The sequence below is a fragment of the Dermochelys coriacea genome, chromosome 4 (genome assembly GCF_009764565.3).
Source record: "Dermochelys coriacea isolate rDerCor1 chromosome 4, rDerCor1.pri.v4, whole genome shotgun sequence".
Classification (NCBI taxonomy): Eukaryota; Metazoa; Chordata; order Testudines; family Dermochelyidae; genus Dermochelys; species Dermochelys coriacea.
Window position 1 is genome coordinate 86,532,422 of NC_050071.1, and position 24,876 is coordinate 86,557,297.

Below are 24,876 nucleotides of genomic sequence, written 5' to 3' on the forward strand. Positions count from 1 at the left end.
TTATCTAAGATGGAAAAAAAAAATGCAAGAATAAGAGCATAAACACTGAAAAAATTAGATTTTTAGAATTCAGTTCGGGATCCATGTGTTTTTATAAGAAAGTTTTTTATATTATAATTTAAGTTTAAAGTCCCTCTAAAACAGGGGTTCTCAACCTTCTGCTTTCTGAGGCCACACCAAAATGCTATTAAACTCCACGGCCCAGCTGTGCCACAACTGTTTTTCTTCATATAAAAGCCAGGGCTGACATTACAAGGTAGCAAGCAGGGCAACTCTGCTCAGGCTTCAGCTTCAACCCCAAGTGGTAGGACTTGGGGCCCTCGGCTTAAGCCCCATGTGGGGCTTGTCTTCACTACAGGGGTAAGTGAACCTAAGTTATGCTACTCCAGCTATGTAAATAACATACCTGGAGTCGACGTAGCTTAGGTCGACTTACCCCCGTGTCTTCACTGCGCTGCATTGATGGGAGACACTTTCCGGTCAACTTCCCTTACTCTTCTCAGAGAGCTGGAGTACTGGGGTCGACCAGAGAGCACTCTGGTATAGATTTAGCAGGTCTTCACTAGACCCACTAAAATCGATCCCCGCTGCATTGATGGCAGCAGTGTCTATCTCCCCATAGTAAAGACAAGCCCGTGGTGAGGCTTCGGCTTTCCACCCTGTGCCCCAGCAAGTCTAACAGTGGCCTTGCTTGGCAGACCCCCTGATCCTGCTTGAGGCCCCCCATGGGGCCCTGGACCCCTGGTTGATAACTGCTGCTTTAAAGAATATTTTAGATTTGTGTTTCAAATGGACGACCTCCATATTAGACAAATCAAACTATTCTCCTTTGTCAAGCTTTACAGTGAGCACTACCACTATTAATATGGTCTGCGTTTTTTCATTGTGCATAAAGATAGTTCATACACAAAAAAAACCCACACTACTAACTCTTAAATTAACATTCACAGGCATGTAATAAGTTTGTATTTGTAAGAAGTACCTGTACCATAGCTACAAGATTTTGTAACTGTTTAAGTTTTTGTTTTGCAGCTATAAGTCTATTGATCTTCTGCTCAAACTCAGCATCTCCAGCATCAGCAACACTGCTTCTGCAGCTAGATAAAGAAACTTCACTGGCTCTGTCCTCTTCCACTTCATCACCACCACCTTGTGATATATCAATATCTTTGTCATTGTCCCTATTACGACAATCTGAAGGAAAAACAACAAACAGTGCCACTGTTGCAGATAAACACTAGTGAACTTGTTAAAAAAATCACTAAATGTTCATATGACTAGTGCGTTTCAGATCTGAAGCTGTACTGCTCAATGAAAGGAACTCAATCTAGCATTTAAGCCCTTGTTGAACACTTAGTTTATATGCAAATCTGAAACTCACAAACCATGTAACCAGAAAAAAAGCCAAAGGAGTTAACATGCTCCCAAACACACACTCGTCAGTTTTAGCTCTATATGCAGTAATACTTCAATATCTTTTAAAGCATACCTAATGTTGAAGACATATTTAAAGTCCTTAAATTAGCAGCAGATCGGTTATTTATTTCACAGTCTGTATTAAGGTGTCTTCCATCTCTGTTAGTAGTTCCACACTGTATGTTGGAATTGCTATTTATTTCACCCCAGCTACTAATTCCCTGGGGGTTTCTAGGAGAAAACATCCATCATATTAAAAAATCGGTTCTAAGTCCATTAAAACTTTTACATCTTATCCAGTTTTTTTAAAATGTTGAAAGAGACAAACACATGGATTTTTTTTTAATTTAAATCATTTTAGATTAATGTACTAAACACTACAATTGCCAAGATAAAAGGTCATTCAAAACAAGCATATGCAAACTTTAACATCCCATTTCCCCTTCAGCGGGACAACCAAAATTCCCCAATTCAGCTCTGCTCTACACCCCACATCCATCACAGACAGGAGATGGTCTATAGCATAAGAGTCCCATTTTAAATTTCTCCCATGCAGGTTTTCAAGTAGAGTTGAAGGTGCTGGTCTGAAAGTATAAAATGTTACGTGGTTTGGGACCTGGTTACTTGAGAGATTATCCGTGCACTCAAGTACATATGGAACCCCTTCAAAGTGAACAGAAGAAGTCTTTGACAGGGCATATCCATGAACATCCCTCAACACTGCAATTCATTTCCTCCTTGATTCTCTAGATTAGATTTGTTAGCCTTCCAGGTACATGGCAAATCCCATCTTTAACTGTGACTATGTGAGATAAGGGTGAGTTGGCAGCCTGATAAATTGAATGCAAGGGACTCCATTTGGATTTTATAAGGCCATTTAATGTGCCTGGTTATCCTTTCAGTATCTTATCTTGAAATTCTAATAGGTCTCAAGAGTTGCATATTAATGCTATAAAATGCAAACAGGAACATTAACTTTGAAACACAATTTTAAAACTAACATTTATATGAAAAGCATAGTTTATCTATGAAGTTCTTAGTGGAGTTTTGTGATGTAATCAGCACAGGGTCTAATTCACAGTGCATAATTCTAGAGCTGTTGTATATTTTAGAAAGACCTTTAAAATGATTTAACTGGATTAAGAAAAATATTGTATTAGCCACGATTAGGTTATCAGCATAATAAAGCGTATTTCAAATAAACTGACACAAAACAGTGTCCGTTTAATCTAAGTATTAATAACTTTTGGTTAACCACACCATCTTACTATGCAGAATCTACAAACAACTAAGGGCCACAAAATTTAAGACAAAATATATAAAAAAAAGTGTAACCTGATATTGGTAACAGGTTGTGAATTCTCATGCTCAGAATCACATTCAGATTCTCCTGTGTCCTCCTCTTTAGTGTTTTCATTCACGGCATCAGTCATCATATCAGATGTCTGTTCATAGTAATGAACTAACTCACGCAACTCATTCAATCTCTTACGAACTTCATTCAGTTTCCTGGAATGAAAGCAGAATACTTTATATGCATGCCCCTACTGGATCAAAAACCCTAAATGTAGCATTCAGTTCTTTATTCAACAGTGCTCTCACAAAAAAAAAAAAAAAAAAAAGTGCAGCAAAATTAACCAAATTTTAATTTTATCCAAGTCCTAATATACATAAACTGATTAATATTTAAACTTACTATAATTTGAGAACTGTAACAATCTTTGCTTGAAGATGTTCTGAAGCCCAAATTAATCTATGATATTTCACAGAAAACAATACTAATAAGATAACCTAGTTATCTTAAGTTACGTATTTCAGACTTTCTACATCTTTCAAAAATATGCTACTTAGGTTTTAAGTTTTTTTTCCCCTAACAAAAATGTATACAGAACCACTTAGTTCATCACAGCAAATTAATTACATAATAAAATTTGTTAAACATTTTACTGGAGCTTTTCTGTTGGGTTTAGATTGTCATCCTCTTCACTCTCATTCTGAGAAGCAATGGAATCAGGAGGATAAGGAGCAGATGATGCTAGGCTGCTAGACTCTCCATTGACAACAGTTGCTATGCCTATAGGAGCAGACGCAGCTGAAGTTGTACTTCTTTGATCAATACTCCTTTGTGGAGTGCCAGACACAGGCAAGACTACAAAAAAAAAAAAAATTGAAAAGTATCAAATTTGGCATCTTATTAAAAACAAGTTACAAAAAAAAAAAAGCCACTTATTTGATTTACATAAAAGTATGTAAAGATAGTAACTAGTAACAGAATATGCAGACCAGCAATAGAGGTCTTTCTTGTTTTTGCAAATGTCATTGCATTTATTATAGGTGGGGCTGGTGGTGCTGCTTATTATGATGTTTGCCCCACACTTTTCATTATAAGACTCTATTTTCAGTTCCTTGTAACCTTACCAAACCGTAACCATTTGTGCTTAAGTTTTCCATGCTGGATATCTGCTTCACACTCGGTTGGAAAATTTCAGCCAAAAGAGTTCAATCATAATCAAGCAAGAAGTTATGGGCAAAACGTATTTTTCTCTATTAAAAAATTCTCAACCATCTTTTTGAAAAGCTCTAGCACTTCAATGCTTTGTAGTAGGGACTTGAAATTTGGCAAGGCTGTGGCCTTGGTGACAGGGACGTGACTTTTGCTTTCCCCATAAAAATCTGTCCAAATTTGTTTAAGTTATAAGCATATGAAAAATTTCAGCTTGAACATACTCACTAAAGATTCTATGATTAGCTAAAAATCTCAAACCTCTCCTCAGTGAGCACACTCAAGCCTCACACAGTTCCTGTGTGTGACCAGACCTCGCTGTACCATCCCCAAAGCGCAAGCTCCAGCCCAGATCTAACAGGGACAAAGCCTGGCTTTTCCATAATTGCTACTGTTTTAGGGCAGGGATGTCTCTTCTGAGCTCTCAATTGACCCTGCTGCAGGCACAGCAGCATGGAAGAGGAAGCTGTCAGATTTTAATGCAGAAGCTACATTGTCTCCAGGAATTAAAGATTAACCTAATTAAAGATTATGTCATGTGTTGAAATCTCCAGGAATACATCCAACCAAAACTGGCAACCCTAAGCTACAAGAGTGTACGTCTCGGGTGGGGAGGCGAACTTAATTCTGGCATTTCCTAACTTTTCAGCACTTGCCTTCAACATTAGCAATGGAATTTTATTTTGAAATGAAAGGCTTTTTATAAAATGAAGTATTAGTAATCAGCCACTGGTTACATTAAAATAAATTTTATTAATCAATTAGATACATTTGTATATTGTATTGAAGCTTACAATGGAGAAAGTTTAACTTGCAAAACTACCATAGTTTCTCTTAACCATACACAAACTTAATTTGAAAAATCTGCATTGATGTACAATTTCAAAAGGTTTTCACGTATCAGAGGGGTAGCCGTGTTAGTCTGTATTGCATCTGAAGAAGTGGGGTTTTTTACCCATGAAAGCTTATGCCCAAATAAATCTGTTAGTCTTTAAGGTGCCACTGGACTCTTCGTTGTTTTTATAAGGTTTTCAAATTCTTTGTTCAATTGTCATTATAGATATGTGCATTTAAAATGAAAGGCAATATTTCTCATCTTCCAAATGTTGTTTCTTGGAGAGCTTTTATATCTAACAATTAGTGTAAGTAATTTGTAACAGGTTTCAGAGCAGAAACCTTGTTAGTCTGTATGGTAACTTCCAACTTATCTGTATATGTGTATCAAAATATACATCTTACTATATGTTCCATTCTATGCATCCGATGAAGTGGGCTGTAGCCCACAAAAGTTTATGCTCTAATAAATTAATTTGTAACAGTAAACAGAGATATTACAACTGAACCTATGAGTGATAGCTATAAGAAAGGTTTGCCAGCTCAGCATCGATTAAATCTTTGAAAGAATAACCACACTATTCACACTTATGGGTAATATGCAGCCTGGTGGTATCTAAGAGCAGACCTCCTCCAAGCAGCCTCCACTAGACCACATATCCACCTCCTCCTTCCCCTTCTCTCAGTGTCCCTGAATGTTCTGAGAGTGACGCTATATAAGGGGGCAGTGGGCCCTTTACTGCCTCAGTTCCTTCCACCACTAACCCAGAGAACCAAGGTAGGACTCTGAAAAAGAGGGGAAGGTGGATGGGAAGCATGAGTATGTACTCCTCTTGAAGAACTCTCGTGACAAGTAAGTAACTTATTTTTTCTTTGAGAGGCTTTGCATACCCCCCACTTATGGATAGTTTGCAAAGCAGTGCTGAAATGTCAGGCAGATGGAACAGAGTACTAATAATGGTTGAAGCACTTATCTACCAACTCTGGCATCTGCTCTTGAAGCCAAATCCAAAGCGTAGTGTTTGGTAAAAGTATGGCTTGACCTCCAAGCAGTAGCCTTACAGATTTTCCCAGTAGGAACATGTTTAAGGCACTGCTCTGGTAGAATGAGATTTTACAATAGCATGCACAGGAATTAACAACATTCACTGATACACTGTTTACTAAATCTGGAATTAGTCTGAATATATACATTATTAACCACACTATATTAGCATCTAAAATATGTAACGCTGTTTTCCCTTTAGCAAGAGAAGGCTTAAGGGAAAAAATAGTAAATTAATAGTTTGATTGAAGTGAAATTCCAATACTATTTTTGGCAAAAACATGAGGTCAGGTCTAAGAGCCACCTTGTCTTTATGAAAAATAAAAAATGGCAAATCTGCCATCAGAGCACATAATCCACTCACCTTTCTGGATGATGGTCTAATTATAATAGACAGACAAATAAAATAAGAAACTCTGTCAAAGGTTCAAGGGGTGGCTTCATCAGCCTGGTCAAGACCAAACAGACAGAGATCCCATGGAAGGGCTGGCACCCTCAAATGGGAATACACATTGGACAACCCCTTCATAAACCTTTTATCTGAAATCATGCAAACAAACAGTCATCTACCATCAATCAAATCATGGTAAGCAGAAATAGATGCCAAATAAACTGTTAAAGAAGCATGAGATAAGCCTTCAGACTTCAAACACATTAAATACTCTAAAACAGAGAGAACAGAAGCTGAGACTGAAGAATCAGATTTGCCCCAAACATCCAAGAGACAAATCTAGTCCATTTCAAAAACACTTTCTTATGGACAGCTTCCTTGAATTAAATAAATCATGGACAACAGAGAAACAGCATTGTTCAACATTAGTCAAAGTCAATAGCCCAAGCCGTCTGATGAAGAATCCTGCCCTGCTGTTGCGACAGCTGATCTGGAGACAAAGGGAGACTTTTGTGAATCCCACCCAGCAGTTAAGTATCACCACTACTGTCTCTGCCAACCTGGGCAATTGCATCATCACGGCCTTGTTTTGATGTACTTTCCCCACCACTTTCTAAATTAATGAGAGTGAAGCACACTGAAGACCCTTTCCACAGTGTAGCAGGAACATGACTGAACTGGATTGTTTGTCTCTTCGTGTTCTTGAACAGCAGAGGGGACACTTCTTGTTGAATATGGTTGCAAACAAATCTACAACGGAGCGATCCCAGTTGAAAGATCGAATAGCTCAAGAGATTTTCTCCAAGGACCACTCATGCATCTGTATACTGTCCTACAGAGACAGTCAACTAAAAAACACACTGCTCTCCTCTGTAAGATGCAAGGCCAGACACACAAACATTGTGAAGAGGGCACCAATCACATAAATTGGCTACCTTGACACACAACAGGTAAGAATAAGTGCTTCCTTGCTTATTGATGTAATACATAGCCATTGCATTGTTCATTGCTACCTGAACAACACTCCCCATTATTTGAGGAAGAAAGGATCTGAAGGTCAAGTGAATGGTTCTTAATTCCAAGTTCTTTTTGCAAGACAGCCAATGGCCTCAAACTGTAGGATGACCCAGATGAGCTCCCCAGCCATTGTTGGTTATCGCAACCAAAGGTGAAGGAGGATTGAACAAGACTCCTCTGAGGACTTTGATCTGTCTTCCACCATATCAATAAATTTAGGACGTGCTGAGGCCCGATGACAAACATTTGAAGACTGCCCAGATTGAGTCTGTAAACCCGAGCTATCCAGGGCTACACTGACCTCATTCTGAGACAAGCACATGTAGTCTTGTAAATAGCTGCTGCCATAAGGCTCATGAGATTACATCATGAAAATCATCTTCTAGGTCAGACTCAGCTGGATGTACAAAAACAGATTTTTCTACCTTCAGAGACCTTTCCTCTTGGAAAAAAGTCATTCCCCTCCTGTTACCAAGTCCAACCCAGAACTATTACATGAAGTCTCTGAGTTGGACAGAGATTCAACTTTTTCATGCTCAGCAGCAGTCCCAGCTCTGTAAATAAGGTGACTGTGGAGCTGATGTGACGTAGCAGGTACTCTCGTGCAGAGGATTTCAGCAGCCAATGCTGAAAATATGAGAAAAAACAAAAAAGTAGTATGTAAATAGCTGTCATTTTCTATCAAGAATTGTGAACCAATCCAGAGTTGAAAGCAAGCGGATTATAAAGGACAGGTTTAGCATTTGAAACTGGAACTTGTGAATGTACTTGTTCAATCTTCCCAGATTTTAAACTGGATGGAATCTCCCATCTTTTTTCCTGTACCAGGAAGCGTCCTGAATAAAACCCCTGATGCCTAAGATGTTTGGGAATCTCTTTAACAGCACCTATCAGAAGGAATTTTTGAACCTCTTATAGAAAGACAGCTTTGCAAGAAAGTTCGCTGTAAAAGGGAAAGGTAGGGGAAACTGAAAGGGGACAGGTTTTCAAACTGCACAGCTAGCCATCCTCTAATTTCTAGAACACTACTTGTCTGATGTAATAAGCCTTCAATTGTTACTTAAAAGGGCTATCCTGTCTCCAAATAATAGAAGGGAGGGATCCTCATTAATTGGTTCGTGACGCTTAGTCTTCCCATCAAATCTGAGGCCTGGTAATTGAGGAAGCCAAAGAGGAAAGAGCAGGTTGTTTTGTCTTACGTCTGTACTGAAAGTCACTTTCTTGTGCTGGCTCTGCAACAAGCTTCCTGATGATGTTGCCGATGTGTCTGATTTGAGGTTAAACCGGTCTCTGATATAGAGAAAAGATGGCATCTTCTTCTGACCAAGAGATGAAGATCTAGTTATTGAGCAGTGAATTTAGTATCCTTTACTTTCTCCAACAATTTGTTGATCTTGTTGCTGAAAAGACCATCCCCCATCATAAGGAAGATCTTCCACTTAAATTTTGGTATCTAGAGTCAATGAAGAATGAATGAATGAATGGAATGAAACCATGCACATCTCTTTAAGGTAACTGTATATGTCAATGCTTTAGTGGAAGAATCTGAAGCATCAGATGAAGCCTAAGCGCATGCTTCACCACATTTTGAGCCTCCATCAAAACAATATTTGCAAGCCTTCTGTTATCTGGCAAGTCCTGAACAAAATGCATCCATCTTTCCCCACAGATAGAATTGGCAACAGGCCATGAGCACCTAGTAATTAGCCACATTAATACCAAGAGAAGAGGAAGAAGGGGAAAAAACAAACAAACAGATCTTTTTTCCCTTTCACTCACCAGTAGTTGATGGGCCTGACTGGACCTAAGCCTATTACTGCCAGCAGCCACCACCAGTGAATTAGGTACAGGGTGAACGTGAACAAACAAACAAAAACACACCACACACCCTCCCGGGTTATCTCATACAATTTATCTGGTTTTTATTTAGAAATAGGTGGACAGGAAGCAGGGATCATCCAAACAGTCCTAGCGGGCTACAGGAGACTATCCAGCATTGGCAATAATCTTCTATTCCTAGAGGCAAACCCAAGAACATCAAATACCAGGTGAGAATTTTCGTCCACGGTCAAAGGTGGTAAAAGTTCAACGTGAATGCCATGTGGTCCACCAGGTCATGAAACTGCAAACTGTCCTTAAAATGAGATGATGCAGAAGCAACACTCACATGCTCACCAAGTAACAAATACAGATTCAAGTCTGTATCTATCTGCTCTCATTCAAAAAGAGGCACTATCTCCTCATCCTGCTCTTCAGAAAAGCACTACAGGAATGACTGACTGAGCTACAGATTGATCTGATGGAACAGGATCCAAGGATTGCTCAGTCACCAAACACTTATCTGATGAAACACTGCCTCTTCATCTAATAGAACGGTAATTTAAAAAGTCTGGCGATGGAATCCAATGAGGCCAGAGACCAGGATTGCCAGTCTCTCCAGTAGCTGGGATCCAGTTACTTGTTCCTCCTCTTGTGGGCAACACTGGAGTGGGGAAACCCAAACTGAGGGGGCACAAATCAGGTCTCTTAATTCTTCCTCTATCCTCCTCCCACTGAGGATCCGACTTCAGATCCTCTACAGAACTCACCAGACATATAAACAGAATCCAAAGATGAAGAGCAATAAAAGGTGAGAAAGCTCTGCCTGGAGACCCTTGTAGGAGACTTCAGAAGAGGAGGTGGCATAAATTTCTCTGGAGAAAGACTAACAAAGCTCCTCTGCTCTTCTACTTTAAGGTGAAGAGGAAGCAGAACACAGAACTGAAGAAGCCTGCATCTTCCTCGTAGCCAGTAGCATCTCACGCAGATCCATGAAGCATTCAGAACAAGGATGGTGCACAGTAGCCACCACAGTAAATAATCTTTTTGGATCTAAGGATGACCTTCAGAACAGGACTGTAGGAAGAAGCTGGCCCCACAGACCTGTAGAGTACCAGATCAAGCAAAATATATTCAGTTCTGCACCTCTGGTCTTTGAAGTTGAAATTGAAACCAAGTTGGGATTCAATGATGGAACCACAGAGGCCATGTCAGAATCAGACAGATCTTGTAAATCTGATGCCTGGAATCTGGCACTGCCAACAGTGGCTATCTTTTACCTAGCCTTCATGCGAACAGATATTTCAGATCTGACAACAGAACTCTAGGTCAGTGGTGGGCAACCTGTGGCCTGTCAGGGTAATCCACTGGCTGGCCGCGACACAGTTTATTTACATTGACTGTCCACAGGCACGGCTGCCCACAGCTCCCAGTGGCCGTGGTTCACCATTCCCGGCCAATGGGAACTGCGGGAAGTGGCACAGGCTGCAGAGACATGCTGGCTGCCACTTCCCACAGCTCCCATTGGCCGGGAACAGTGAACAGCTATCTTCTATTCAGGAGTGAATTAGTCTCTCCCATAATTAAAGCAGAAAACCTTGCCTGAAAACTTGGCAGGGGCAGGATCTTCATCCTAGGCACCTTTACATCTTCAAAGTCACATTTAAAACTCTGTTGCTGAATCACCCAACCTTGAATCAGAAGCCCTGAATCAAGTTTCTGAAACCTCTGGGCCCTTACAAAGTTTTTAACACCTGTGTCTTAAAGAAAACTAGAAACCACAATATTATTCCCAGGACAATGAGAAAGACAAGACTGCCACATGGAGCGAAACCAAGCCAGACAGAAACATTTAAACAGCTAGTCACAGAGGGTGTGAGGAGCAAAAGTAAAGTTCCTGTCTGTTGTATGAAAAGAACTAAATACCAAATGTGTAGATCAAAATAAGCAAACGAAAAAATTCCCTGGGAAGTATGCCAATTTAAGAAACAGTTATATTAAAAGGAACAAAGAACTGAAAATAAATTTCACTTTTTATTACAAACACAATGACAAAGATTAGAGAAAAAAATCTTGTTTTTAATTTACTGTATGCATTTGAAGTGTGTATACAGTAAATTTCATTGTTTGTCCCTATTTATTCAGTTTCTACCATTTGTTTTGGCTATTTAGTGAGAGAAGACAAATATATACAAGATAGGAAAGCGAGTTTTAACACCACAAATATTGGCCAGGAATTCAGGGCAACACATAGCACTGAAACTATTTAACTCTGTGTCCCTTTAAGTCTTAAAAAGAAAAGGAGTACTTGTGGCACCTTAGAGACTAACAAATTTATTTGAGCATAAGCTTTCATGAGCTACAGCTCACTTCATCGGATGCATTCGGTGGAAAATACAGTGGGGAGATTTATATAAACACACAGAGAACATGAAACAATGGGTTTTATCATACACTCTGAAACTGTCATTATTTAAGTCTTAGCCATTCTAAAGCAGAAAGATTAAACTTTACAGATCTCTGTTAATGTAAACCTTCCGAAACATTTCAGAAACTTGGCTACAAAAACTGCTATCAACAGAGTGAGCAACCTATCACTAAGGTTCAATGCAATCATTTTAACCTAAGAAAGTAATTACATTTAATTATTTTCAAGACACTGGGGGAAAGTTACTGAAGAAATCACATTAAAATGCACTTTTTGCCTGTAACATTGGGTATTTCCACAGTTACAGAGTTCTGTAGTCAGATTCTTCACTAAATCAGTTTGGCAGACTTTCATAATATTATAAAGCAAAAGATCACCACCACAGAAAAAAACATTCCTTGTTCTGTATTTAAATCACTACATTAAAAAGGAAATATTTAACTAAAATTTGTTACTACTGAAAGCTGCACAAACGACAATACTTCCAGGAGAAAGACAAGATGGGTGAAGTAATATCTTTTATTGAACCAATTTCTGCTGGTAGAAGGGACACGCTTTCAAGCTTCACAGAGCTTTTCCTCAGGTCTGGAGAAGGTAACCAGACTGTCTAAGCTAAATACAAGGTGGGACAGATGATTAACTATAAGAGGTTCACACGTGTTGCAGGAAGAGCTGTATGAAGCTTGAAAGCTAGTCCATTTCACCAGCAGGTTCAATAAAAGGTATTACCTCCCTCACCTTGTCTCCGTCATGTCTTGGGACCAACACAGCTACAACAATACTACAAACAATACTTCCATGTACTAAAATTAGTGACAATTCTGAATCATTAGTTGCAAGTTATGTTCAAAAGGACTATAAACTACATTAAACAAATCCAGTTTGAAGTGAGTTCTGCATACATTTACTTACAGGAAGAATTGTTTAGATGCTGGTCACGAAGTGTATGAAGTTCTCCTAACAACTTGTCCATTTTTTGTTTTTTACCCTGCAACATTCTCATCTTGCTAAAAAGTTGTGCTTTCTCATCAGATAAGTGCTGTGACATAGAAGAATTTCTACTTTGTGAAATCTCTCTCGTAAGTGAAAGACTTTCTGCTTGTCTTCTATTATCTGGCACAGGTTGAGTCTAAAAATAAACAAACTTCATTTTACTACAAGTACTATGAAGATGCTATAATAATTTGCTAGTTACCTCTCCCAACTCCAGAAAAGTCAAAAAATACCTCATCTAACTTGTTAAAAAGGCTAGTGCTAAGAGCTCCATAATAGAAAACCAAGGTTCTCAAACTAAACAATCGTTAGCTCTTATATAATTCCAACTGCATAATAACTAGGACTATGATGTGGAACTGTTGCTCTTGGCTTCCAAGAAAGAACCAGGTATAAACTGACACTAAGCTTGTAACAGTCAATGAATAACTGCTTCCATCCAAAGTAGAACATAGAAAGCATCAATTGGAATAAAAGCAAAACCAAAAAAACTTTACACTCAAATCCAGTTAAGGTCTACATATAATAAACTTCAAACACGTAGGGTTTTTTAAATGAATATTGTGTCTTAAACCTGTGGCCATACATACAATTCTTGTTATGAGTTATTCAAGTAATCTACAGGGCATGTTATTGAAAACACACTTAGAAGAAACCATACCTCAGCAAGTCAGACAAGTATAGGCATTTACATAGGCATTTAAGAGGTAGCAATACAAAAAGCTTAAATTTTGTGCATCACAGAAACAAGATCTAAGAAACAGTCTTTTAAACTGCATATTATTTCCCCGAAGATTTAATAAAATGTTATCAAACAGCAATCACTCTCACTGTGTGAGAAAGTATACTGAAAACTAAGTCAGAATAGCTTTGTAAATAAACCTATTTATTCTCGTATTTTTAAGACCCTTATAGGGAAAATGAACTAAAATATACACAGCAACACTCATTATATATATATATATATATATATAAAAAAAGTTACCTGAGATTCATGAAGCTGATTGTGAAAACGCTGGATTAGTTCATTTAATTCTTCATTTAGTTCAGATGTAAGACTCACTCCTGAAATGCTACCTGTGGTCTCTGTTACAACTACACAAAACAGTAAGTCCAAAACATTAAACTAAAAGGTAAATTAGAGAAAATGTTTAAGATTTCAAAATAAGTTTATACCATATCTACTAACATACAGCACTGGTTGGACAAATTTATCTTATTTTTTCAACTGAACTAACCAAATCTTCTGAGCACATTATAAAAATTTAAAAACAAACCAACTTCTGAAGTAATCCTTAGAAAAACAGATGTCCCAAAAAAACAAAAAAAACAAACAAACAAACAAAACCCTTCCTAACCCCAGAAAGAATTCATCACTTGGGCTTATGTCTACAAGATCAGTTTCACCGACAAAAGTGCTAGTGTGGATAGCGCTATGTCGGCAGGAGAGACTCTCCTGCAAACATAGCCAAGGGTGCTTTTTGGGGATGGTTCAGTTATGCTGGCAGGAGAGCTCTCTCCCACCAGCAAAGAGGAGCTACACAGGAGACCTTACTGCGGCACAGCTGTACCACTGTAAGGTCTGTAGTGTAGTGCAGACATAGCCTCAATCATTGTACAATTTCACTGTGAAAACTGACTATGCAAAAGTGTACCTTGTTCAGCAGATCTGTTCCTTTTGTGTTTGGGGTTTGTTTTTTGTTTCCCCTCCCACAAAGATCAGTTAAATTCAGTTTTTGTTGTGTTTTTTTTGTTTTGTTTAAAAACTGTATGTCCCTGCAGAACCAAAACTGCTAAGAAGAAGGAGCTGGATGATACTTCTCATATATCAGCAGAACTCTGTGTTCCAATCAGTTACAGCTGAAGACAATGGATTATATGGGTGTAAAGGCAGCATATAATTTGGCCTCTAGAACCTTTACTGACCATGGTATGCTAGAAGGAAATACCTCATCTTGACATTTAAATCTGATTTGCAGGGCTGGCAGTTAGGAAAAAAGGCACATTTTTACTTGCAAAAACACATTTGATATGGAAATCAAAGACAAATGTAGAACTCTACAATACTACTATAAAAACAGTCACTTGTCAAAACAGACCAGGACCTTAAATATCCACCAATTTTAGCTATACTAGAGCATGGGTGTCTGGCCTATTTTTAACTTCACATTAATAGTTTGTTTAGTAAACCCTTAATTGGGTTTATTTTTAAAATGTTAAATTTATTTGATTTTACATCAATTCCCCCCCCCCCCTTTTCCCAGTCCCGGCTTCTACCTTTTTCAACACAAGGGTTAGTGGGATGCTGCTCCGAGTATCACCAGGACAAGTGTGACACAAATAAGAGTAGCACCAGGGAACAGAGAATAAGCCTCTCCTTAAGGCTAACTTAAGTAAGCCTCTCCTCTGTCCACAACGTCCTCTTCCTATGAAGAAAGGCTATTTCTGTAGGGGAGAGGAGAGTATAGAATTTCAGATTTCTACTAGTACCTGGAAGTTTGTTTAGGGCAAAAGACACCATAAGTCAGAGCTGAAGATGTCCAGAAGCTGATTCAGAAGACCTGCAAGGAAGAAATGCTTTCCCCAGAACCATGGTATTCCCTATCTTTGAGACTGGGCTACCGGAACTGCAGCTAGTATTCAAGGTGTGGGCATAACATGGATTTATATAGTAGCATGATGATATTTTCTGTCTTATCTATATATATTAGAATTGGAAAAGGTACCGAGGACAACAAAAATGATTAAAGGTATGGAACAATCTCCCTATGAGGAAAGATTAAAAAGACTCGGACTTTTCAGATTGGAAGAGAGATGACTAAGGGAGGATATGATAGAAATCTATATAATCATGAATGAAGTGAATAAAGCGATGAAGGAAATGTTAATTACTCCTTCACAAAGCACAAGAAGTATGGGTCACCCAATGAAAATAATAGGCAGCAGGTTTAAAACAAAGAAAAGGAAGTACTTCTTCACACAACACACAGTCAACCTGTGCAACTCTTTGTCAGGGGATGTTGGAAAGACCAAAACTATAACAGGATTCAAAAAAGAATTAGATAAGTTCACAGAGGATGGGTCCATCAATGGCTATTAGCCAGGACGGGCAGGGATGCACCACCATGCTCTGAATGTCTCTAGCCTCTTTGTCAGAAGCTGGGAATGGGTGACAGGAGATGGATCACTTGATGATTGCCTGTTCTGTTCACTCCCTCTGACCTGGCACTGGCCACTGTCAAAAGACAGGATACTGGGCTATATGGACCATTGGTCTGACCCAGTATGGCCATTCTTATGTTCTACTAGCGGCCTGGAGCATCATTCCATCTCAAAGCAAAACCATCCTGTATTGTCCTTCTATCCTACCTCAAACATGTCTTGTTAGGAGAGGACACAGGAAGAGACCAATTACTACAGGCAGAGCCCTAGGTTATAGTTTTGCTTGTCAGTTTGTTGGTGCTATTCTTATGTGTGATTTCTAAAAACAAGGCAGAAGTTAGACAAAAGGAAATTTGAAGTCAAAACAATTTTAAAATGATTTTCTCCCAATTAGAAATTTACTAAACAAGCTTTTAAAAACAAGTATGGTACACATTCTGTGTGGATAGTAAGCAGATCTGAGACCATAACCATCTAACTTTCAAATCATTTATCATTAGAGGTTGTTTAATGCTGATCTCAAACCACTTCTGTTCATACTTTCCAAAATAATTTATCTTTGGGCAGAGACCAAATGTGAGAAGTTTCAACCCCAAGGAGTCTTTTGACAACGTTAAGGAAGTGTTAAAGTACAGGTTTATAATGGAACAACAACACTTAAACACATCACAACCACTATAAAGGTAAGTTAACAGTTGGAGGCAAGTCCACAATTCAGATTCTTTAGAATCTGAAATCTCGTTTTATATTTGGTTAAGATACGATAATCAAATTTATGATTGTTCTGATCTTCCTTATTCAAGAAAGTTTAAAAAAATGCATTTTTGAGTTTTTAAAATAAACTTTGGTGGCTCATCTCTAAGTACCAGGAAGGAACTTATGGTTTTAAGTAGGGCTGTCCATCAATTAAAAACATTAAATTAATCGCACTGTTAAAAAATAATTGAATACCATTTATTTAAATATTTTTGGACGTTTTCTACATTTTCAAATATATTGATTTCAATTACAACAGAATACAAAGTGTATAGTACTCACTATATATTTTTGATTACAAGTATTTGCAGTATAAAAAAGAAAACAGTAATTTTCAATTCACCTAATACAAGTACTGTAGTACAATCTCCATCATAAAAGCTGAATTTACAAATATAGAATTATGTTAAAAAACTGCATTAAAAATAAAACAATGTAAAATTTTAGAGCTTGCAAGTCCACTCAGTCCTACTTCTTGTTCATCCAATCGCTCAGACTGGAAATACCTTGCAATGCCAGCTACAGAAGTGCCATGCTAATGCCTGTGCTCACTTTCAGGTGACATTTTAAATAAGAAGAGGGCAGCATTATCTCCTGTAAACGTAAACAATCTTGTTTGTCTTAGCAATTGGCTGAACAAGAAGTAGGACTGAGTGGACTTGTAAGCTCTGAAGGTTTATATTATTTTATTTTTGAGTGCAGTTATGTAACAAAAAAATAACTACAATTGTAAACTGCACTTTCAGGACAAAGATTACACTACTGTACTTGTATGAGGTGAACTGAAAAATGCTATCATTTTTACATTACAAATATTTGTAATAAAAAAATACACTGATTTCAATTACAACACAGAACACAATAGGAATGAAAATGTAGAAAAATGTCCAAAATATTTAATAAATTTCAATTGGTATTCTATTGTTTAAACAGTGTGATTCAAATGGCAAATAGCGATTAATTTTTTTTATTGCGATTCATTTTTGAGTTAATCGCCTGCATTAACTGCAAGTAATCGACAGCCCTAGTTTTAAGTTGTAGCCTCGTTACCTAATAACATATTAAAAATATTTAAACTAAGTTCTCCCACCAAATGGAAGTCCTGCAGCAATATTCCAAATATTACAGGTATTTTATATAAAAGACACAGAATGTACAAGCTTAAGAATATATCCAGAACATTTTTTTAATTGTGCACTACATTTATACTTTAATATTAATTTTTTTAAATTCAGAGAGTGTCAGGTTTAAATCAATAAATATATCAATTTATCATTACATACTCTTGTCCTTCCACATACCAGAATCATCCATGACAGCAATTGCCTGCTCTGCTTTATGCTGCAGGGCAAGAAGAGCAGCTTGTCTTCCCTGAAGTGCTTTCAGCTGTTCCTGTTGTTGTAACATCCTTGTTAACAAGTCATGTTGCTTCTTCAAATTCTCTAGCTCCTCTTTAGCCTCCTGCTGGGGGTCTCTGGCCTGGAAGATAATAAAGGATACCATCATAGCTGTGGAATTTGATAACACTGCAATAGTAATACACAAAAAGAACAGGAGTACTTGTGGCACCGTAGAGACTAACAAATTTATTAGAGCATAAGCTTTCGATAAATTTGTTAGTCTCTAAGGTGCCACAAGTACTCCTGTTCTTTTTGCGGATACAGACTAACATGGCTGCTACTCTGAAAATAGTAATACAATGATATCTTAATGTAAGCAGAACCTTAAGAGCTCAATGAAAAACTGAACTGTTAGTCTTGAGAAGTGTAAAGAGGTGAAGACTTAACTATTGTCTCTTCACATTTAAAGCAAGTTCTTGTAGACCAAGTTTAAGTCCTTTTTAGGGAAAAGCTTTTACTGCCAACAATCATGCTACACAATGCCTTGCAGATAAGTAATGTTCTTTTGTCTTTGGGTCTGCCAACTCAGCACCTTTCACAAACAGATTACAAAATTAAAAAACTTGCACGTTTCTTCCTTTAACTACACTTTGTTTATAAATTCAGTAACATGAAAAGCATATAATCACAAAGCCATAAGAGTACTCCTTCCCTCAATCCCTGATGGATATAAAATGCAATTCAAGATACTGAATTAAAATAACAAAAAAGCGAAGACTTCTGTTTGATGTTGAACTTGTTTTGAAGAGTCTCTGCAGTAAACACTTTTTAAAAATATCTACCTGAGCCTCTTCATTTCCTATACTGGCTTAACAGTCCAGCGTAGAGCGAAAACTGAATGATATGTTCACAAGTATGCATTACGCAGCTGCCAACCCAAAGAAGCACCACTGGACCCTGCCTCAATAAGATTCAAGGTCCAAAATGATTGACTTGCCTCAAAGCTTTATTTTTCACCACACAATTTTGCAACAAAATTATTGTTTCTCATTCCATAAAACCATATGTAATGTAGTCTGCATCAAGTTTGAACCTGCATCTTAACAGTAGGAAGATGGACTACAAAAATACGAGTATTATGAATTTTTAAATATTTGCCAAGCTGAAAGTCCCACTCCTAAAGTAAAAAAAAAAAAAAAAAAAAAAATTCACCTGCCATCTAGTGTCGAGTGCCTACTGTAAGCAACTATATTTGAATTGTTAAAAATTCCTACATTGAAGAATATGCTTGAACGTATTAAAAGTACTTGGCCCTACTGCAGAGGTACTTCCCACAGAGTTTGGAAGTTGTTGGAAAAGGCAAGGTCAAATACTTTAATGGACAGTAAATTAACTTTGTAGCTGGGGTGCTGCTTCTTGCCCCCCAGCAGAGAGTGTGGATCCCAGAATGGAGTGAGCAACTCCTTCTCAGCCTAGGCATCAGAAATGTCAATCTCCAAAAATCAATGTTTTAAGGGGTAAACCATGTTCAGCTCAATCCACTGTTTTTAAACATTCAGAATTTAATTAATAAAAGGTCTTCAAAAATGTAATAAGACATTGCAAGTACACATCACTTTCAAATGACTTCAAACCACTAAACATCAATGATAACCCCTGTGTAAATCCCCATTTTAGATAGAGAAACTGAGGCATGGAAAGATTAGGTGATTTGTGCAAGAACACATGTGAAATCAATGGCAGAGGGAAAAAAACCCAAAACTGATAAATGAACCAAGCTTCATTTCAAGCATATCAGAGGCATCTATACTCATTAAAATGAAGACCAATTTTTTTCCTCAAATTGGGTGTCTAAAATTAAGCGCTCAAGCTTGACAAATTTGCTATAAAGGGTATAGATATACAGTAACTCCTCACTTAAAGTCATTCCGGTTAACATTGTTTCATTGCTGATCAATTAGGGAACATGCTCCTTTAAAATTGTGCAATGCTCCCTTAACGTTGTTTGGCAGCCGCCCGCTTTGTCCAATGCTTGCAGGAAGAGCAGCCTGCTGCAGCTAGCTGGTGGGAGCCTGGAACCAGGGTGTACCGGTAGCCCCCCATAAGCTCCCCAAGCCCAGCAGGCTACCAATTGCTGGTAGTTCAGCTGTCCCTCCCCACACTGCCATGTGCTGCTCCTGCCCTCTGCCTTTGAGCTGCCCCTGGGGAGCCTCCTGCTTTCTGTGCAGGGGAGGGAGGAAAAAGGGGGACTAATGTCAGGGTGTCCCCCTCCCCCTTACTCCTGCCCCCTCCCTGTTTACCCCTTCTCCATACAGAGCAGGAGGGAAACATGACACGGCTCAGGGCAACTGCTGTCTCAACTTCCTGATGTTTTTAAAGGCAATGTACTTAGAATGTGGTGTCAGCATACTTAAAGGGGCAATGCCCATCTCTTTCTCTCCCCCACACATAGGGTGTGCGTCTGCCATGCTGCCTCCCTTCCCTCCATTTGTGCTGCCTTGTAGAGTGTGAGGCTACATTAACAACATGTTAACTCTTGGGGGTTCAGCCGAGTGCTAGTTCATCATTTAGCAGTAAGGAATGTCCTAGGAAATATCCCACTCTCTTCCGCCCTCTAACTTCATCACCTCAACAAAGCTTCACAATCATTGCTGTGTACAGTATTAAATTGTTTAAAAAAAAAAAAAAAAAACCCCAACCACTTGGGGGGGGGTGAAAAAAATTTCCCTGGAACCTAACCCACACATTTACATTAATTCTTATGAGGAAACTGGATTCGCTTAAAAATCACATTTTTCAGGCACAGAACTACAATGTTAAGCGAGGAGTTACTGTATTCAACTAATGTATTTAAACAAACAAAAAAGATGGAGCACTAAAAATTCAATTACAAAAACATTTATTTAAAAAAAAAAAATCACAGAAGGACTGGACACATCTCAAAACACAGTTTTTAAGGCACTGACCCTCACTAATGCATTTTTCCCTGCAGGTATATACTGGGTACTGCTACAGGCATGCACAGTTTATCCTCTGTAGAGAGTTTATTACAGATCATATTTTTCCTTGGGACTACAGAAGTTTTTGATCTTCCACTTCGCTTTCTCTACACAAGATGTTTGTTATTAAGTTCTTTCAGGCAGATTATTAGCATGATAATTAACAGATCTTTAAGTGTGAATTATCTAAAATGACACTACATTAAGCCAATTTAAAAACACTTTCCCAGAAATAAGAGTGCAATTGCATCAAGGCATGAACCTGAAGTGGCAAGCTGTGATTGCAAAAAGTTAGATTAACAGCTGGACATAGAGTTAGATTTATACCCTGCACTAATCAAAAAACGAACATATGTTGGGTTGGAGGAGGAGATTAGTAAAAACTCATTTTTATAAAATCTCCGCTTCCCAAAACAAGTCAACATGAAGAAGAGACATTCAATGAAAATTTAGCCAAACATAGGTAAGTAAGACAGATCTATTGTTATAGTGGTGACTAAAGCATTAAACACCAGAAGCTTCTGTATGAAAAGAATGAGAGAAAAAAGTAATTGTTCATTACAAATAATTAGTATGTTGCTAAACAGTTTTAAAACAAAGGAATGGAGGAAGAAAATGAAAATCAGCAAGTACAGACCCTATTTTGGAGACTTGCCAAGGTAATATTCTGAAGAGTACCTGTGAGGGTAATCCAATCCTAATTGGCCAGATTTCCCTGCCATTCAGAGCAGCTTTGTCACCTTTCCCTTTTGGACTTGTTGTAACGTCAATGTCTGAAACCTGTCCTTGTGAAGCTGAATTCCCTAGTTTGTCCTCAATGCAGGGCCGAATTTTCAGACTAAAAGATACTTCCTTTAATAGTTTAGTAGGTTAGATTTAGAACACACTTCTGTTTAACATGCATTTTTAAACTATAACATTGCTTACCTAGTTCATTTGTGTCTTACTTATTATATATGGCAAACTGTATTACTTCAAGTAAGTCTTTTCTTGTTTAATTTTACTGTATTTTCAATTTCCTTTATTAAAATTATTCTTTTAAAATGACAGGATTCCAAATATCACTGTACCATGTAATTAGAGACAACTACTCTTAATATTTCAAAGAACTATATTATAAAAGAAACCTAATTCCAAAGTTCTTAAAGCCACACACATAAAAATGAAAAAATATACTTTCTGTATAGATAAACAACAAGATACAAGCTTTGTTTACGAGAATTCTATATGGATATATATTTCTATCAGTATTGATTATTTTTTCACATTTTAAACAACATTAAAAAAGTTAGATGTAGATGTTTAATCTCTACAATGTTATCATTCTGAAAGACCCGATAAAAACAAGAACATCTTGCAGGACTTTGATATTAGATTGAGAGACTGTCTGGTCTCATTCTGACTTTTAATCAAGTACCTCTGTATTCTTTATTTAAAGACTACTTTTAACTTCCTAGAACACACATTCCAACCCAGAATCTGTGGAGCACTTTGCTGATGGTCTACAGCATGCTGGCTGGAAACGAAGCGCTAACGCCATATACACAGATACTTAAATTTTATTTAAAAGGAGAAAAAATTAGGAAGTATTCAATGTTCTTTTCCATGTAAGCAACTGCTGAAATTGCTACAGGAATGTCATATGATCACAAATGGGAGAGGAGATGGTCTGTGCAATCGTAAGTGTATATATGTTGAAAAACGCCAGAGTCCATAAGACACTCTAACAAGAGGTGGCCCACCCAATGAAAGAGGTTGGGAACCCCCGTCCTAGAGCAATGCTTTTTATGGTATCACTATAGATATACTTACGCTTTCTATAGCAACCACCCATGATAGTGAACCATTTCCATGCTTCCATTACCCTTCAATTCCCCCAGTACTGGAAGCACACCACTTACCAAAAACAGCTTTGAAAACTAATCCTTTCTGCATTAACAGGCCAGATACATATTTAACCCCTAGAATTATTTAAAAGATTCATAAGCTATCAAAAAGTAAAACTGCTACAACAGAAGCTTTTTAAAAACAAACTTTTTTAAAATATATATCATTGAGAGTCTGGGGGGTTTAAGTCTCCTTGAACTGAATTTCAGATTAACAATACTATCACGCATCAGTCAGGAAAAGAAAAAACAAGTCTTCATTTCTAGCACCTTAATTACTAAAAGCAGCTTACCGTGGTATCTGAAGCCTCAGACTGCACATCTATGTTTAGCGATGTGCTCTCAGCTACAGAACCAGATCTCACAGCTGAATCTATAGTCCGAACATCATCCTCCTCATTTTCTCTAGCCTGAAATATTTTAGTGGCATAAATCAAAAGCTATATAAATGGGGTAGTAAAAATGAATTATTATGGATGGCACTGTATCTTGAAGTTAACTCCCCCAGCAGTACCATCAAAATACCAATGACTGACTCCTTAAAGTTTTCTCACATTGCTTAAGAGAGACATATCTATTTTTAAGGTTCTGAAACTTACAAGCATCTTTTGCAAAAATTTCAGATAGGATTTTTCTTGTTCTTTAAGATGGTTTATGAGATGTGACAAGCGCTCAACATTAGCAGATCTTTCATTTTTCTCTACAAGATCATCCCGCATGGAGCTGGCCTTAGCAATATAGTCACGAATTTGAACTAGTCTGCTCACAATCTGCAGAGAAGACATTGAAATTATTCAGCAAGTTAATCAATAGTTTTGATATTTGTGATCCACAAGACATGAGGGTGATAATTTAAATTTATACCACACCTAGGTAAACAAAATGAAAGGTGACATACTAGAGTTTATGGCCTCAATCCTATAACTGGCACTGACTTCAACATGTGCATAAAGTTCCAAGACTGAGGATTAATGTTGCTTCTGTCACAGATACCAGGTGCACCATTGAGCTCATATCTCTAAACATTATGTCACAATTTGTATGCTGGTCACAGAAATTACCAAAACCATTAAAATGGTAATCAGATCAATCTCTAGACTTAAAAGTGGGGTATTAAATAGACTGCTGCTCTCTCATTATGCAGAGTTACTAGCATTATGTGATCATAAGCATTCCCACACATAGTATACTTTAAATCTCATTTCATGTATTCCGAAGCAAGTTACTTTGTAAACAATTAAGAGTAGCAAAATATAAACCATCTTAGTAACCATTTGGAATTAATTTTAAAAATTAATGAAAAACTTTCTAGGAAGCTTCATCAGGGTGTCTACCAAGCAACAATGAAATTAGACATTTTCTAAAAGTTCCAGTTTTGTACGAGGAAAAGACTGCAATAGGAATACACCGAGTCATGAACAATACCTGGCTACTATCCATAGCAGGTTCTCCTCTTCCATCTTCTTGAACAGACACCTGATAATTTTGCAAGAAGTCCTTACTTAGAGCAGATGCAAATAACTCTTTACATTGTGATGATCCACCAGTTTCTTTTTTTTGAGGGCTTGTGGCAGCATCCTTGTTAGTGTTAATCTGCAGTGATAGGGAGTTGAATGGTTTTCTGGTTTCATTAAGCTGACGTTTGTTGTTAGCAGCTGTTGCTCTGCCTTGAGAATCACTTCCAATGCTCCTCTACATAAAAACAAACCAAAGGAAGTTATTCTAGATTACTTAAATATTCCTTTAAAAACATTGTTCTACTTTTAATTAGTTTACAGTTGAACAACAGAGTGGTACCATCATGTGGCATTATTGGGCATAGCGGGGGGAGAGAAAGGGGAGAGAACCACCAAGAGATTCACCTCCTAGCCAGAGAGCTAAACTTAGTAGCTGACAGCTGAGATTAAAGATGATAAAAACCATCTCCACCAGGCCGATTCTGGTCAGAATCTTGACCTTCCAACCCATCTATTGGGAATGACAGGGAGACTTCTAGAATTCCTATCAGAGTGCTGTCCTGGACCCTGCTGTGAACTCTAACTTCATGCCTGATAATGTGAAGCCACATCTCCCTTCCAAATGCATGAGAAAGAAGCTACTTATCCCATTGCCTCCTGACTATTGAACTGGAACAAAGAACATCTGATACTGAATTCCTATATAGCCGCTTGCTGTGTGGGAAGATGATCTTCTACCCTAGTCTAGACTGCATTTTTGGTTATCCTCCCCCATTTGTAGCTCCAGAGCTTTCTTCTGCCACTACTAGGCTGGAATGTTTACTGATGCTA

General features: G+C 37.8%; 1 protein-coding gene across 45 annotated transcripts in view; it reads right to left on the reverse strand.

The window, feature by feature from the left end:
* The window catches only part of PCM1 (pericentriolar material 1), an 89,351-nt gene that overhangs the window by 53,726 nt on the left and 10,749 nt on the right, over positions 1-24,876 (reverse strand). For 13 of the 45 annotated variants that reach the window (XR_006281048.1, XR_006281047.1, XR_006281052.1 and 10 more), the window contains exons 4-12: positions 24,014-24,280; positions 23,188-23,358; positions 17,665-17,842; positions 13,431-13,540; positions 12,365-12,581; positions 3,364-3,565; positions 2,752-2,925; positions 1,490-1,647; positions 983-1,194 (exon numbers count right to left, since the gene is read on the reverse strand). Coding sequence is in view for 25 of the 45 variants with exons in the window: in XM_038398415.2 (XP_038254343.1) it covers positions 983-1,194; positions 1,490-1,647; positions 2,752-2,925; positions 3,364-3,565; positions 12,365-12,581; positions 13,431-13,540; positions 17,665-17,842; positions 23,188-23,358; positions 24,014-24,280 (1,689 nt within the window). In the remaining 20 variants the exon portion in view is untranslated. Of the gene's footprint in view, positions 1-982; positions 1,195-1,489; positions 1,648-2,751; positions 2,926-3,363; positions 3,566-12,364; positions 12,582-13,430; positions 13,541-17,664; positions 17,843-21,380; positions 21,555-22,881; positions 22,999-23,187; positions 23,359-24,013; positions 24,281-24,876 lie in introns of all 45 variants that reach the window. The other 32 variants (XR_006281033.1, XR_006281045.1, XR_006281036.1 and 29 more) reach the window with 5 other exon arrangements.